The sequence below is a fragment of the Meriones unguiculatus genome, chromosome 20 (assembly GCF_030254825.1).
Source record: "Meriones unguiculatus strain TT.TT164.6M chromosome 20, Bangor_MerUng_6.1, whole genome shotgun sequence".
NCBI classification, from domain to species: Eukaryota; Metazoa; Chordata; class Mammalia; order Rodentia; family Muridae; genus Meriones; species Meriones unguiculatus.
In genome coordinates this window covers 25,072,726-25,089,266 of record NC_083367.1, presented here as the reverse complement: position 1 = coordinate 25,089,266, position 16,541 = coordinate 25,072,726, and the positions used below count along the sequence as shown (strand labels likewise).

General features: G+C 40.8%; 1 protein-coding gene across 2 annotated transcripts in view; it reads left to right on the top strand.

The window, feature by feature from the left end:
• The window catches only part of Enpp1 (ectonucleotide pyrophosphatase/phosphodiesterase 1), a 61,624-nt gene that overhangs the window by 42,867 nt on the left and 2,216 nt on the right, over positions 1-16,541 (top strand). Inside the window, exons 14-24 of one of the 2 annotated variants that reach the window (XM_060373472.1) lie at positions 1,769-1,800; positions 2,286-2,413; positions 3,588-3,657; positions 4,336-4,423; positions 6,072-6,238; positions 7,040-7,091; positions 9,153-9,304; positions 10,810-10,939; positions 12,056-12,136; positions 12,902-13,034; positions 14,632-14,794. In XM_060373472.1, the coding sequence (XP_060229455.1) occupies positions 1,769-1,800; positions 2,286-2,413; positions 3,588-3,657; positions 4,336-4,423; positions 6,072-6,238; positions 7,040-7,091; positions 9,153-9,304; positions 10,810-10,939; positions 12,056-12,136; positions 12,902-13,034; positions 14,632-14,794 (1,196 nt within the window). Of the gene's footprint in view, positions 1-1,768; positions 1,801-2,285; positions 2,414-3,587; positions 3,658-4,335; positions 4,424-6,071; positions 6,239-7,039; positions 7,092-9,149; positions 9,305-10,809; positions 10,940-12,055; positions 12,137-12,901; positions 13,035-14,631; positions 14,795-16,541 lie in introns of both variants that reach the window. The other variant, XM_060373471.1, reaches the window with a different exon arrangement.

Genomic DNA, 16,541 nt, shown 5'->3' with positions numbered 1-16,541 from the left:
TTAGGTTTGGATTCTGCAGTGAAATCAGTAGAGATGGTTGGACATTTTCTTGTCACTAGTCTCTAAATGATACAATATAATAATTAGATGCAGACAACTCGCATTGTGTTAGGCATTATAGTGTACAAGGAGGTCTTTTCTCTCTTCCTCAAGCTTCTGGAGACTGAATTAATACCTACATCATAGGCTGGGCTCTTCTCTGACTAGCTCATTACTTAAAATTACTTAAAATAAAATATAATAATTATTATAATGTAAATTATAATAATTTACATTTTGCCACATGTCTGATTACCTGAGCTCAGTTACCATGCATCCTTCTTCCTCACATTTTTCCAGTTGGAATCTCACGTACCTGGCTCTATCCCAGAATCTTTTCTGCCTGCCGAATATACCACCTATTTCCTGCCTCAGACACAGGCCGTAGGTTTTTTTTTAACTGACAGGTGTTGTATCTATACTACACAAGAGATTTCTTTTACATTATAGTAATGCAGAGATGAGTTGAAGTGTACAGAAAGATTATATAAGTTATGTGCAAAGACTTGGACATCTGAGGATTCCAGTGTCTCTGGGAAGGCCCTAGAAACATTTCTCATGGATGCTGGGACATGACTGTGCCTGGTTAGTAACCTCTTGGAAGACACGTAGACTGACATTCCTGGGTGACATTTGGCATTTGGCTGGCTGAGATTAACATATAGACTGATATTCCTGAGTGGTGTTTGGCATATGGCTGAGCTGTAGCTTCAACTTCATTCCTGTTAGTGCTTCAGATTTCCCAAATTAAAGCAGAAGTTGCGTATCAATTTGTCTATGTTTATGAAATACGGATTCTTTTGCGTGGGTAGTTTTCTCAAATTATTCGACTAAATACAGAATCAAGGGGAATTTTAGAAAACTAGACACCTACAGATAGGCATCACGAAGAACACCAGGCAAGTCTAGTGAATTTAGAGTATAAATCCAGCTTCTACACTAATCTACTGTCTTCTCATTTCTGTCTGTTTCATTTGACAGTTCTAGACTTTTAACTTAATTGTGACATAAGCAAAGAAAAGAAGCCATTTCCTTTTCTTCATCATAATTCATTTCTTCTCTTTAGAGACAGCTTGTTACTTCCTGAGTACTTTCTGTAATGTGTCAAAGCATGTTTTTATTATTACACAGTAAAGTTATGCTAGGCCTGTGTGGGCTGATACACAGATGGATAGATCAGTTTGGATAGATCAGTGTTTGGATGGATGGACAAGCAGATGAAGAGTCAGATGGATGAATGGCCAAGCGTATGGACCACAGATAGAGGGGTAGACAGTTAATGCAACAGTGTGACACTGTTTCTCGACCATCATGACAGAACGGAAGCTAAGGACCTGTCTGTTCTTGTCAATGTCCATGCAGTGATGTGACGAGCAAGCTGTTTGAAATCAGCTTTGGGGCTGGTGACACAGCTCCACTGGGAGAGAGCTTGCTGAGTTTGCATGCAACCCTGGGTTTGATTGCGAATACCACACAAATTGGGCATGGTGGAATGTTGCCTGTAGTCCCAGAGTTGCAGGCAGGAGGATTAGAAGTTCACAGACATCCTCAGCTACATAGTGAGTTTGAGGCTGACCTGTCGACATGAGATCATGTTTGCTTAAAAAAAAAATGCTTTGGTATTTTATTGGTGAGTGAGTGTAAGAATGTAAGACTTTATACCTTATCTTATTTATATGTTTCATTGTAGCCTATCATTAGCTATTAACTCTTTTGTTTGTTCCTTTAGTTAATTATGAAAGCATGGCAAAAAATCTTTCCGTGAGTATCTTAATATTTCATTTATTTAATTGTTGCTGTTTTTGCTAATAAACATGACAGGTTATTTTTGGTTTATACTAATTATTATTTATTATTTTAAAAATACAATCTTTGTCCTAATGCTGAGTTTTACATATATTATATTTCATATGTGATACACTTTAGAGAATTGAAGAATTTTGTATAGTTGCATTTAATGAGGCAAGTGAAATAAGTACATCAGTTGTAACCCCACTGTGACCTAGTGACACGCTAAGAGTCCTAAGACTTTTGTTCAGTAGTCATTATAATACCCAGCAAAAATTGCAGCTACCATTCACATTCTGTGACTAGCAAGAACCTGCACCTCTGTCTTCCCAACAGGCTGGTAAAATGTCTGTGAGTAAAGTCGATCTGAGTTTAAGGGATTTTCAAGAACTATTTATGCTCCAGGTGATAATGAGAGTAACGGTTTTGTTTTGTTTTGTTGTCTTTTTCCCCATCAGTGCCGGGAACCAAACCAGCACTTCAGGCCTTACCTGAAACACTTCTTACCCAAGCGCTTACACTTCGCTAAAAGCAACAGGATCGAGCCACTGACGTTCTATTTGGACCCTCAGTGGCAACTTGCATTGTAAGTTATGAACCCATCCTGGGCACCCTCAGCCTGATGTCATCTCCACTCAAGGGGAAGACTGGCCCCTGTCTAACATTGCATGTAGGATGTTCTTCGCTGTAACTTTGCTGTAAACTCTGAACTGGATAATTCTTGTCGCTGTGAGCTGCACAGCAAATTTTTGGGAATTTGACAGGACCCTGTACTTGGTTTTAACATTCTTTCTCCACTTATGACACTGTAATGCTTCCAGACACTAGTGAAAATCTCCCAGGGAGAAGGGGTCAGCTCTGACTAAGAATCATGGCTCTGGCCCTCACACATCTGTGTCAATTGTCTCTAATAATCTATATTAGTGTGTTTGCTACCACCCCACTGCATCTCTTCTCTCTCCTTCCAAGATCGCCATTTGTGAAAGCACTTTACAGCAAGCATCTTTATGATACATGGCTACTCATCTCCATTTTCTTATACCAACCCATCAGGAAATGTCAGCTTGTTGGGGTACTCACCAAAATATTTGCATGGTTAATAATGCCCTTTTCTCAAAGATTGACCATTAAATATTTTCGTAGTCACCCACAAAACCATTGATTGTGACAAATGTCTCTGTCAAAAAATTGACACAGGTCAATCAATACAGTCACACCATTCCCTCTCTATCGGAGAGCTGGGCATTTAGTCCAGAAGATTTTTAGTGCGAGGTTTGGTGACTATCTAAATACTATTTATGAGGGCTGAGCATATAGCTCAGTGGTCAATCACTTGCCTAGCACATCCAAGGCCCTGGGTTCAATCCCCAGTACCTTCAACAAGAGTAAAATACTGCAATTGAGCATCATTAAAAGCTGCATTGTTCTTGGGGTTTTACAAATGCAAGAAATGTTGAAGCCGAGTGGAACGACAGTGAATTCTTTGCAGTCATAGCTGCGTTGTCACAGCACAGCCAGCGGTTCAAGACCCTCTGTCATCATGCTAAGGCTTGGTCACCTCTGCCTTTTGTTTTATGAACACATGAGTTCCAAGCAAAAGAGTATAAAGGATAATAATCAGGAGTTTCAGAGTGAGGTGGTTTTATTTAGTTTATGTTAATTTAACAGTAGCCACTTGTTCTTTAGGAAGGAAATGGTGTGGCTGAAGTTTTGTCCAGTGACTAGAATTATATTACTGATTTACATATGTCAAAATTTAGGAATCCATCAGAAAGGAAATATTGTGGAAGTGGATTTCATGGCTCTGACAACCTGTTTTCAAATATGCAAGTGAGTAAACCTTTGGTACTTTCTTGATAGGATTAATCTGAAGAAAGCCAGATGAGTAAAATCTGAGTCTTAAAAAATGAACTGGATGTGAACGAGAGTTATTGAGTGTTGTTCTTTGGGAAGAATTAAAGAGTTTGCGAGTAGTTTGTATTTGTGTTTCTGTGGATATGTGATTTATTGGCCGCCTTCCTAAGTTAATGGTCATTTTGAATGTATCTGTGTTCTCTGAACCGTTTGGCTCACGGTGCAAGTCAGTGATTTGATTGAAGCGAGGTTATTATGTTTCTGGCCTGAAAGGAGGTGGCACCTGGCATTTGCTTGGCACTTTTAATTCTTTTTCTGAACACAGTTGCGGAAATGACTGAATTTTCTCTCCACAGCACTTTGTGAGGTGAGCAGTGTAAAGGGTTTGTCCCATTTCATCACTCTGTTCGGATCATCAAGCCAACAATGATAGTAAAAGAATAGTCTAGATATCTTGAGTTGTATAGACAGTGAAAATTAAAACAGTACCCTAGCCAGCCCCTGAGCGTGGTGTCTCCCTTTTATCTTACGTGGCAACTATAAACATACGTGTATGAACATAAGATGTGTGCAATGCAGAGATTACAGCATTTTGACCAGCTACATGCGTAACTGAATTAAACGGGTAATCTTCTACCTGTCTGGCAAATTCAGGCTCTCTTTATTGGCTATGGACCTGCCTTCAAGCACAGCACTGAAGTTGACTCCTTTGAGAACATTGAAGTCTACAACTTAATGTGTGGTAAGTGTGAGCAGCGCCCACATATCCTGTCCACTGAAGACGGGCGCAGGAGGGCGCACAGTCAGCCTGCCACAGACATGCTAGTGCAGCAAGGCAGAGCCTAGCTTTCCGTGTTCTTTCTCCTGGCGGAGGCCACGGGGAGGCTGTAATTTATACGGTACATGATCACAGTCCGACACTCAGAGACTCGGGCTCAGTGTTATGACATGTGACTCAGCAGTGATGGGGACCTCTGGGAAGAGTTTGGGGCAGTGATGCACGGCGTGGATAACACCGGTGGCTCTGATAGCAACGCGAGCCGAATGGATGGCAATGCCAAGAGAAATGAAGGAGGACTCGTAATGAGTGTTGACTTACGGTGGAATTTTGCATTTTAAGTGTTATTTCTTTTCTGAATAAGGGATTTATTGCTTATTTTTTTGTTTGTGTTTCTGTATATGTGCATGTGTGAATGTATGCCGTGTGTGTGTGTGTGTGTGTGTGTGTGTGTGTGTGTGTGTGTGCGTGTGCCCACGGAGGCCACCAAAAGACATCCCATCTCACAGAACCGGTGGTTGTGGGTCACCTGATTTGGGTACTGGAGACTGAGCTTGGGTTCTCTGGAGAAACTGTAAAGTGCTCTTAACAGCTAGGCCATCTCTCCAGGCCCAGAATTTTTTTTCTTGATGGTCATCTTCAAAACCTTAGCTATGTGGTGTGTTTCTTCTCGTGAGAGCTCATAAACTTGAGTTTAATCACTCATTTAGAGCAATATCTTACATAAAGTAAGTGCTTTATGATGCAAATATTTGTTATTATGAGTCTTAGATTCAAACACAGCTGTATTTGAATTCTAAACCCACCATGTGGTAACTTAGGTAAAACACGTTGAGCACTTACCTACCAAATATTGGTGATAATTTACTCAGTTATTCTGAGAACTAAATTAAATTAAAGAATATCAACACAGCTATTTGTGCGGCTCTTCTTTCAACACAGGCTAACTGTATTTATTAAACACTCAAAGTTAAGAAGGTTTTGTGGGAAAGTGCAGCATATATGTTCCTCTTTGTGTTAAGAACAACAAATTCTGGCCAGAGAGATGGATCAGAGGCTATTCATAACTACTCATACGGAAGACCTGAATTTGGTTCTCAGCATCCATGTTGGGTGGCTTACAGCCACCTCTAACTCTAGCTCTTGTGGGATAAGACACCTTTGTCATTTGTTGTCACAGCACTCATGTGCGCATACTTACAAAGAGCCACACATATATATGATTAAAATAGTTTTTTTGTTTGTCTGTTGGGCAAGATTTTGTTATATAGTCCTGGCTGTCCTGGAACTCGCTGTATGGAACAGCTTACAAACAGTATCTAACTGGAGCTGCAGAGGTCCATCACCCTCTTCAGGCCTCTACAGGCACCTTTACACACATGTACATGCACACACACAATTTTTAAAGAATAATTTAGAAAATTGTATATGGGTCAAAGAACCACCGATAGCTACGCTTCAAAGCCAAGTATGTTCTATCTTCATTCTAGTTAAACAGAATAAGAATCAAATACATCGGATTTAAAACTGTAAAATGAAACTCATGGTACAAATTGATTTGTTTGGTCTCGAAACTTCCGACTAACTCTTTACTGTTCTTGGAACTATGCAGATTTGTTGGGTTTGATCCCAGCTCCTAATAATGGAAGTCATGGCAGTCTCAATCACCTTCTAAAGAAACCCGTTTATATCCCAAGTCATCCCAAAGAAGAGAGCTCTGTGTCCCACTGTCCAATCAAATCAGTAGCCGATAACCTCAGCTGCACGTGTGACCCCTGGGTAGGTACGGCTGCAAATCTTAACAGCTTAACATTGCGTGTGTAAATACACGTCTCTCTCTTTGTGCGTGTGTATACAGAATGTGCTACGGAAACAGTTAAGACAAAATTGAAATGTTCAAGTTGGATGTAATATGTTTATTAAGCATCTGTACATTTGCTTTTAACTCTTGAGAACACATGAAGACCATTTATTAGCCATTTCCCCAATCTAGCTTCTGCATTTTGAGCTGTTTTTATCTCTGGATGTTGTGACCCCTTGGGGGTAGGTAGGGTGAATTCTAAAGAATTCCTTGAACGGAGTAAACCCATCTTACTGACTGTTCCTTCTTTAATATAAACCACAGCCTACTGCAGACTTGGGGGGGGGATATTCTTCATTCAAATAGATTTAACACTCAGGTTCATTTTCATTAGCCGTAAGTCTCCTAATCACAGTGTGGCTATCATGTCTTAGTTGTAAAAGTACCCACCAATCTATGAACCAAACGCGCAATGTTTATAAAGTCGGTAGTTAGAGTTTATTTTATGCTTTCTCTTTTGATTTAGACTTGGCATGGTGATCAGAGTTGTAAAACAGATTTACAGTTTCAGTTGTGGGCAGTGATTTTGTCATCCTGCACCTGTTGCTACTCCTCTTTTACCCCTCCTTGTTGAAGGAGGGAAACCTCTCACTTGCACAATACTTGCTAAATTTTCTTTTTTGTTTCTTCTTGGATTAGTTAAGTTACAGAAAGGATACAGTATGTAATTAAAGCATGTCTTCTTAATCCTTAAAATTTATTTTATAAACTTCTTGTAGATTGAGCCAATCGCGAACTTCGAGGAATATTTTAATCAGACCGTGGAAAGTGGTAAGGCTCGTTCTACTCAGATCCGAAATGTAGAAACAGGTTCTGCTTTATTTAAGATTTGGAGAATTGTTCAGGGAGTTCTTTCCAAAGAACTAATAAAATAAGGAAACAGGGAGCCATTTGATGGGGCATAGAATCTTCTCTGCCAGATATTCTAGCCTGTTAGTCATAAGACAGGAAATGTCATTTTACAGTGAAAAGGTGTACACCCTGTTTTGTGAAAACCATGTTAAAAGTGTCTCAAAATTTTCAAACGTTTTATAGGTTTTTTTAAGACATCTTAGATTTCCACTTGAGATACCTAGTAAATTTCGGTCTCCTTAGTTAAGTTATTAATTAATTGTAAGGAGTAATAGGTTGATTTATCTACCTAATGTTACTTCCTCATAACTTTTAAGTTAATTAATTTTTAAAATTTATTCTTCTCTCATACCCCACAACTTTTTAGTGAAGGTGATGACTTTGTAGGCGACAGATGCAGCATTTCCTAACTGTGACCTGGGCGGTCAGAGTCACTTTGCTGCAATCTCTTATCTTCAAATGATTTCATTGATACTTTCTCCTGGCTGGGGCAAAGTGGTGAATGCTGCATTAATCCTTCTTGAGGTGGTCTGTGTGGGATAGCTCTTGTAAACTGTTGGAATTGGGGAATTCTTTCATTCCCAAGGTGGTCCAATATGTGTTAAAGGCTGACACCTTAAGATCATGCTGGAGCTGAGTTCATGGGCTCTGGAGCAACAGGATGGGGAAAGCATTTATTCCCTGCAAACTTCTGATTCCCCATCTGTGAAACAGGTGTATGTCCTTACTCTTAAGGAGACGTAGGCAACAGAATGAAAACAGTTCTGCAAGGCACCCGACCCTTAGAAAAAGGCCATTAGGCTACTGTCTACCGTTTCATTTCAGTTAGTTCTTCTTGGTTTTTTTCTTCTAAATATCCACATATGTTTTCTTCACTTACTAATCACTTAATTAAGGGCAATTAAAATAATGTGAAAGAACTTCAGGGGTCTTGTGATGTAGTTCAATGGGTCGATTGCTTGCCAGCATGCGTGAAGTCCTGGGCTCAGTCAGCCAGCACCACTAAGAATTAGGTATGGTGCCATGTCCCTGTAATGCCAGGACTCAGGAATCAGAAGGGGGATCAGACGCTCAAGGTCAACCTTAACTACACACTGACTTTGAGACCAACCTGGGCTACATAAGACTTTGTTGCAAAAAGATCTATTTATTTATTTATTTATTTATTTATTTATTTATTTATTTATTTTTGTAGTGTAAGTCCTCGATAACAAGAATCCTTAGTAATTCAAGCTAGTATCCTCTTGTGATGCTTTTATAGAACATTGATATCCCAGTAAAAAAAAAAAGGCAAAGTTTCAGGGTTTCACATTTGTGTGTGGTTCTGTACTCTATGGTACAGATGTATTTATGGTAAAGAGCTAATTTCTACATACGCTTTGTATTTCATGTTATTAATAATACGGCAGTTACTCTTTAACCAGCTATTTAACCAAGTGACACATGGAGACTACGATTTCTTAATTAACCTAGAGCACAATCCTGAGCAATAGTTACTCCATCCTAAACTTCCAAGCTAGCCTCACTTCTCCCATTAAGACTTCCTAGTCTTTGTAATCATCTCCCAGCTCTGGTCCATTCCTCCTGATACTTCTTGGTCCTCTCCTCATGGCTCCATTTCCTTCTTCCTCTCTCTTTCTCCTCCCTTCACTGGACCTGGACATCTCACTGTATGCTCTGTATTGTTCAGCATTGGCTGGTTGGTGCTTTATTGGTGAAACAGACAACAAATGGTGGGCATGTTTTCACACACTTGAGACAGGAGATGCTTAGGATAAGCATCACAATGCAATGTCTGGATTAAAACCAGATAGTGGGGTAGAAAAATCAGCATGTGAATGAACAAGGGTGAACTGTACACAGTCCACAACAACATCATGACAACAATGCTTAAAACAGGAGAGGGTTAGATGGGTTTTCCATTGTGTAGCACCAAATAATGTAAAGCATGGTTTCCTTCCCCCTTTACAACCCAAGTAGGAGATATTGTCTTCAGTAGTATACCCTATGGAAGGCCCCGGATTCTGCAGAAGAAGCACAGCATCTGCCTTCTTTACCAGCAACAGTTTGTGAATGGATACAGCCAGGACCTCCTCATGCCTCTCTGGACGTCTTACACCTTCCTCTGTAATGCAAGTATCTGTCACCTCTTCAACTATGTGGAAAGCCGTTTATGGGCGTTCATCTGTTACCTCTTCCTGAAGGAAGAAGGGAGTGGAGTTCAGGATTTAGGGTGCAGGTTTAGGTCTGCCACTATTTATCTGTGTAGCTGGGTGACTCAGAATAAACTCAGTAACTGATTGCCCTTTTTTTTTTTCTTTGAATCTCCCAACCCCCATGCTTCTTTCTATGTTTTGTTTGGTTTTTGGTTTTTCAAGACAGGGTTTCTTTATGTAGCCCTGACTGTTCTGTAATTCACTCTGTAGACCAGGCTGTTCTCGAACTCGGAGATCTGCCTACCTCTGCCACCCAAGTCCTAGGCTTAAGGGCATGTGCCATCACACCAGGGCACAACCCTATTTTTAATAACATGTGACTCTGATTTGTAATCTTAGGAAATCAGGTTGGCAGTCAGTCACAATTAATCTTCTCTAAATAAATGGCCATCTGAGCGCATGGCTTGTCCCCAACTGGCCAAATTTAAGGAGACCATTAGAGGCCAGTCCCATCACTGCCTCCCGTCTGCCTGAGGACCCCAGCCTAGAAGGTCCAGGCGTTTGCTTCTTCTCTGCTCCTACCAACAACAGTGCAGCAGGGCCTTGAAGAGAGCATGCATGCAAATTGCAGCACATTTCCACCCTCCCTCACTCCAGCTCCAGCCCCGGGGTGCTTAGATGGAAGGAAGGAGAGTGGATATAAAGACAGTAAGGGACTGAAGAGGGCTCCACTGAGAAAAGCACCTAAACTTAGGAAACCTAGTGCCAATCCTCTCTGTGGCTCCTAAATAAAAAGATAGGGATGCGATCGTTTTTTGTTTGTTTGTTTGTTTATTTGTTTGTTTTGTTTTGTTGTTGTTTTATAGATCTTCACATCTATGCAAAAATTCTTTGAGCATTTAAAAAAAAATTTGAAGGTAGTTTTCAGTCAGTTTCTGCCCTTTGTAGTGTGTCGTATTCGCTGTGTTTGGAGCACACTATCATTTATTCATTTATTGCTGCCTACTACTGTAATTTTGGATGGTCATTGACTCTGTTTGATTTTGGTTTTCTTATCCAAGCAAAGCTCTGTGTGGTCACTTTTGTCGCAACCCCTGAGGGTCTCACCTCTGAGGGTTTTTTGGTGGCTTTCCTCTTTCTCTCTCTCTCTCTCTCTCTCTCTCTCAGCAACTTTTGCCTGTGTCTTTTGCTATGGAAGGCACAGTAGACTTTCTAGAAACTGACGTTTTAGCTCACACAGTATTTAAAACCATCTGAACAAAACATAAAGCCATCACAGCAGAAGATAATTGCACACGAAGAGATCAACAGTATTCCCATCGTAGAGAGCATTTGTGCTTTAGTTGGCAAACATCTGCAGGGGAATGGGAAGCTAAGAGGGTTGCGATTCCACACTTGGGCCACCGTGCAGCTTTAATTCCTTAGCTTCCTTCTCTGCTCCCTGTGGGCCACCTGCTGACTTGTCACCATCTGTTCTTCAGGACCATTTCTCCAAAGAGGACTTCTCCAACTGTTTATACCAGGACCTGCGGATTCCTCTTAGCCTCTTCCACAAATGTTCCTTTCATAAAAGCAGTTCTAAGCTAAGCTTTGGGTTCCTCGCTCCACCCAGTAAGTAGCTTCCCACCTCTGCCCCACAGCTTGCCCATTCCTCAGTCTCTCTTTGCACACATGTGAGTCTCTCATGGGTCTGTGGGTGTAACTCCCTGCTAGAGAACTTACCTAGCCTTGTGGGAGTCCCTGGGCCAAGTGTCAGCATCAAATTATTAAGAGCAGTAATGAAAGTAATAAAATAAATTAGTGAGGGATATCTTTGGTGAATTCCGTGACATTGTGTAGAGCCTGTTTCATTTATTAGTGAAAATCTTACGTAATTGGGGAGACGTCACATTGGTGTAAGGCTTGAGTGTGTGACTCATTGTGTGTTGTGTGTTTGGGGAGTTATTGACCTGGTGCAAATACTTTAGGTAGGAGACTGCCTTTTTCCGGCCTTTCCCTGAAAACTCGGTGGGAGTGAAAGACTGAATCCAGTTCTTAGGAAGCAGCTCGGTTACCATGAAGGTGACTGATGAGGGATGTAGGTGAAGGCTTGCTTGTGCGTTGCCGCAGATCTTCCAGAACAGCCTTTTGAAGGGGTGGCTTCATTTCTAAGGTGCCAGGTCCGTATGCCAATGAGAAGCCTTTTAAAGGCCAGCCTTACAAGGCAAAAATCAGGAGGCCCGGGGTGCCCCAGCCCTCAGCCTCCAGTCTGGCCCCCAGCAACTGTCTGCAGACAAACCTTGGCCATTGGAGTGTAAAAGCTAGCTCACTTTACACAAAGAAGCCTTGTGTGGCTGGCATGCCGGAACAGGCTGCTGGTTTGTTTTCTCTGGGTGGTAGCTGCCATGGTGAAGCCAGAACTTCTGAACTTTCTTCCTTTAACTGTTAAAAAAAAAAAAGTTTAAGAAGGTCATAAACAGAGCACTCTTTCAGCTGAAATAAAACAAAATAGGTAAAAGTTTGAAAATGTACACTTCAGGGCTTTCTTATTAAAATTGGTGCTTCTTTGCTAAATGATCAGCACAAAGAAATGAGTTTAAATTTTTATTTTTCTAAGGAACTTGGGCAAATATATTGTTTTCCTTTTCCTAGAACCTGGGCAAGTTTTACAGGCTTCAGGTGACACTCAGCTAATTGTTACTTTTGGTGTATGAAACAATCCTCTTTTTTTTTTTTTTTCCATTACAGGACTAAATAAAATTTCAACTAAAATATATTCTGAAGCATTGCTTACATCTAATATAGTGCCAATGTATCAGAGCTTCCAAGGTAAAAACCTTTAATGATGGCTTCAATATATGTAGATTTAGTTGGTAATAGAGTTTATGGTTTTGGTTAAATGTGTACTTATCAAGTACATTCTTCCAGTATTGGAACTCAAAAAATTATATAAACACTGAAAGATGTATTCTAGTATCTCTTGTCTTTAAATTTAAATGTTATGAATATCTTTGGCAAAGAAAGTATATGGTATTTCCTCTAAAGCTACCTAGTGAATCCAGTAAACTAATATATCAACTTTCACTTGGTTGCTTATATAAGTAAGTTTGGATAATTATTTTTAAAATGAGTAGAGCTCATGGCATCCTTAGCCATTTCAGTGTCTGATTCCTATAAGAATAAATGGGCATTCCTATGTAAACTTATAATACAGAATATCAAAATATACTACATATAATGACATTTTCTTTGATTTGCTGTCTATGATACAAGCCTATTTTCAGAGGACAAATTCAGGTATGAATAGTGAGTCTGAATCATTGTTTGTGCTGTTGCTTTGGTACTTCATGGTGACACACGATCATTACTCTAGAGTAAATAAGGTGCACATTTCCGAATACAGAGACAGAGTTGACTCCAGTGTTTGCCCTTTAGTCCACCTGGAAGCCAAAAGTGAATCATGGGTCTGGGGCTTGGGCCTAAGACTAAAGCCAACTTGACCTAGCCTTTAGCTATTACAAGGACTAACTTTGCTTTGTTCATTAGCTGATCTCACATGATACTCTTTTAATACTGCAACATCTTTTCTTTCAGTTATATGGGAGTACTTTCATGATACCCTATTGCAGAAGTATGCCAAAGAAAGGAATGGCATCAATGTTGTCAGTGGTCCTGTGTTTGACTTTGATTTTGATGGTCGTTACGATTCCTTAGAGACTGTGAAACAGTAAGAACATATTTTATACTCTTAAAAGTAGCTAGACCCCCTGCTCAGATGTGGCCCATAGACAGCTCACTCTCCATGTGGGTACCTGAGTAAGGGGGGCAGGGGCTGTCTCTGACATGAACTCGGTTGCCAGCTCTTTGATCACCTCCCCCTGGGGCCCCCTTGCTAGGCCACAGAGGAAGAGGATGCAGGCAGTCTTGATGAGACCTAAAAGGCTAGGGTACGGGGACAGAAGTCCAGAGGGGAGGAATGAGAAGGGACATGAAAGTGCGGTGCCTTAAGTCTGATGGCCTTGAGTTAACATCACAGCGCTGATGGATGGGAAGGACCCACCATCTTGAGGAAGCCAGCAATAGATCTGGTTTTATAAGGTGAAACGGGAGATGTTTTAGAAACTGGTCGATGGTTTCCATTTTTCTGTGGGAAGGAGGTGAGGGGCAGGGTTCAAACCCAGGGTCTTACACAAGGGAGCCCAGCATCCACCACTGGGCTATGGTACCTCACCCAGGTTGATCTGTATTAAAGCCTTAATGTTTTAACAGCATTTTCTAAAGAAAATTTTCTCCTGCAACCACAAGACAGGTACGAAGACTCTACTGAGATTTTGACCCTCACAGATAACTCTCTGACAACATCTGAGAGCTTGTCAGTTTGTGAAATATATAGTTATTAGCCGTGTCTACTATTTTGGGTTTTTGTTTGATTGTTTGTTTGAGATGGGGCTTCTCTATGTAGTCCTAGATGTCCTGGAACTCACCATGAAGACCAGGCTGGCCTTGAAGTTACAGAGACTCACCCTAGTGCTAGGATTAAAGCTGAGTGCCAGCACACCCAGATAGTTTGGCTATGTCTATTTTTTTTTTTTAATAGCTGGGCTGTGAGCCATGTTGTAGAGAGTGTAGCAGGAACCTTCCAGGCTTCCCACTCACAGCCTTAGCCAGAACTTGTTCTCAGTCCATTTTGTATGTTACCACTCTACCCAGGGTCATATTTGGAAAATAGTGATGCCACTACCTTAAATTTTGAAAGCCGTCTGACAAATAAGCACAGGTTTAAAAACAGAGGACGTAGCCTTAACGATAGGCCGTGGTTAGTTTGTGGGTTTTGTTTTCCAGTAAAAGTTTAGGGACAAAAATGGAAATTCAGGCAGAGTCCAAGTGTTCATGCTATGTCCTCTCTAAAGGGCCTGGAAGCAGAGACCTTGGTCCGTTCTCTATGTTTGGCAGGCAAAGGACCATCAATACTAATATAGAATTATTATATTGATTGTAAGTATTCAAATATACATATATATATGATTCATATACTACATATAAATATTCAGACAATATCTATGTTTATATGTAGTTTGAATATCCTTTAGGTAGAAATGGAAAAAATAAAATCTCAATATAAAAGAGTTAACTGAATATTCTAATTATTAGCATCAATCTGTGGGAATATTGAGGCATTGTGGCCGCTCAATGTTTTATAACATGCTTACCTAACTGAATTTGAATTTTAGATATATTTTCATTAAAAGCCAGGTCCTACTGAAGTGCTTATTAAAAGACAGATATTTCTTAATGAAAGTGTGCCTATCGCCTATTTTTTACAGAAACAGAAGAGTCATCCGCAGTCAGGAGATCCTGATTCCGACCCACTTCTTCATTGTACTCACTAGCTGCAAAAGCCCATCTCAGATTCCCCTAGATTGCACAGAATTAGAGTCTTCAGCCTTCATACTGCCTCACAGGCCTGACAACCTCGAGAGCTGTCCGGTGAGTGGCTTCCTCACCTCCCTCACATGCTCACCTGTAAAGCGTGTGCGCCTTCCCTTTCCTCACACTCTGGAAGAAACAGGACTCCTACGTGTGCGTAGGCTTTAGAATCACATGATGGTGTCACCTGTAGTCCTTGTATTTCACTGTAACATTATTGTATTAGTTATATTAGTTATCAGGAAAGGGAGAGAGGGAATCTGTGGGCACACATGCCTTGGGTCATCAAGCAGCTGGAGGCCCAGGATGTGTGTGAGGAGCTGATTCTATTTTTCCACCATGTGGGATTCAGGGATTGAACTTAGGCTGCCAGGCTTGCTGAAAAATGCCTTTGCCCACTCAGGGTCCATCTCTGTGGCCCTTAAGTTGATCGTTGAAAATGACACACCTTTGTAGAAGACCACCTTGTCTTTAAAAACATTGAAAACCAGGTCGGAAACTTCTTGTATAGATGGATTAGTTGCTAAAGTCCAGATTGATTTTTCTTAGGAATTTTTTTTGGATGCCAACAGTAGACTTCTTACTCCACTTTAATAGATTAGTGTTAAAGTTGTAAGGCAGCATTTTAAATAAGTTTCTACATGTAACTTTATTATGAAAATCTTTCTTATATAGTATTTGTCATTCTAGTGGGTCATTTTTTTTGAACAATTGTTTATGTTCTTCATCACTTTTTTTCCCTGAGATATTACACTGTGATTAGATACATCGGTTGCCCAGTATGTCTTAAAAGCCCACAGGAATGATGTAATAAAGACTATTAAATACATTCTGGAGCAGACAGCTGAAGCAGTCAGCACAGTGACCGCAGTAAGTAAGGAGGTTCAGTGGTTGGACACTGTGCTGTGAGTCAGTGGCGCCATAAGGGACCAGGCCCGTTCCTCTCTCATGCCTGCCATGCTTATTAGCACATGGCTTTGGCCCACGTGAACTAAAAATGGTTCCTACTTTTGAGATTTCACGTTGGAATTCTGCACCAACCTGCCAAAATAAAAAAAGGCAGCCCTAAACTTATTCTTTATCAAAATGATGGCACCCCTCTTCTACTCTGCCGTTCCTAAAGGAATGCCCTCCTTCGTTGATGGAAACGTTGTATTCAGTTCTTTAACGGCAGCATGCTTAGAAGATGCTAAATATTGGAATGAGCCAGAAAGAGGGCTGTTTAAGGAAACCCACACATAGTTATTGATCCTCTGCTTTGCCTCTGAAGGAGTGACCAAAGATTAGTTGCAGTAGAAGAAACATGGTCTCCGTGCACTTTTTTTTACTCAGTCCCATGAATGTTAAAACAAATGGAAACTCCCTTCTGATGAGGAGTTTGTCGATTCAGCTGCTCCCCGCAAGGCCAGAGTAAGGGTTGTGGCCAGGCATGAAGGGAGCATCAGGCTGTACGAAATAGAAGCTTGGTGGGAAATGGGAGGTGGCTGCTCTGCTCTGTGTGGGAAAAGTCTGATATCATTTTCAACTAACAAGGTCCCAAGAATGGGGCTTTTAAAACAATTACATTTTTTTTTTTAATAATGTGTGTGTGTAAATGCCACATGGGTCTCAGAGAACAACTTTCAGGAATTGGTTCTTTCCTTTCCCAAAGTTTGCTCTGGGGATTAAACTCATGCAGCCAGGTTTGGCAGCAAGGGACTTTACCTACTGAGCCAGCTACTGGCCCCATAGGCCTTTCTGATATATGGCCTTTCCCATGACCATTTTCAGAAATGCTCGTGGCATATGGATGTATCACTTCTATCCA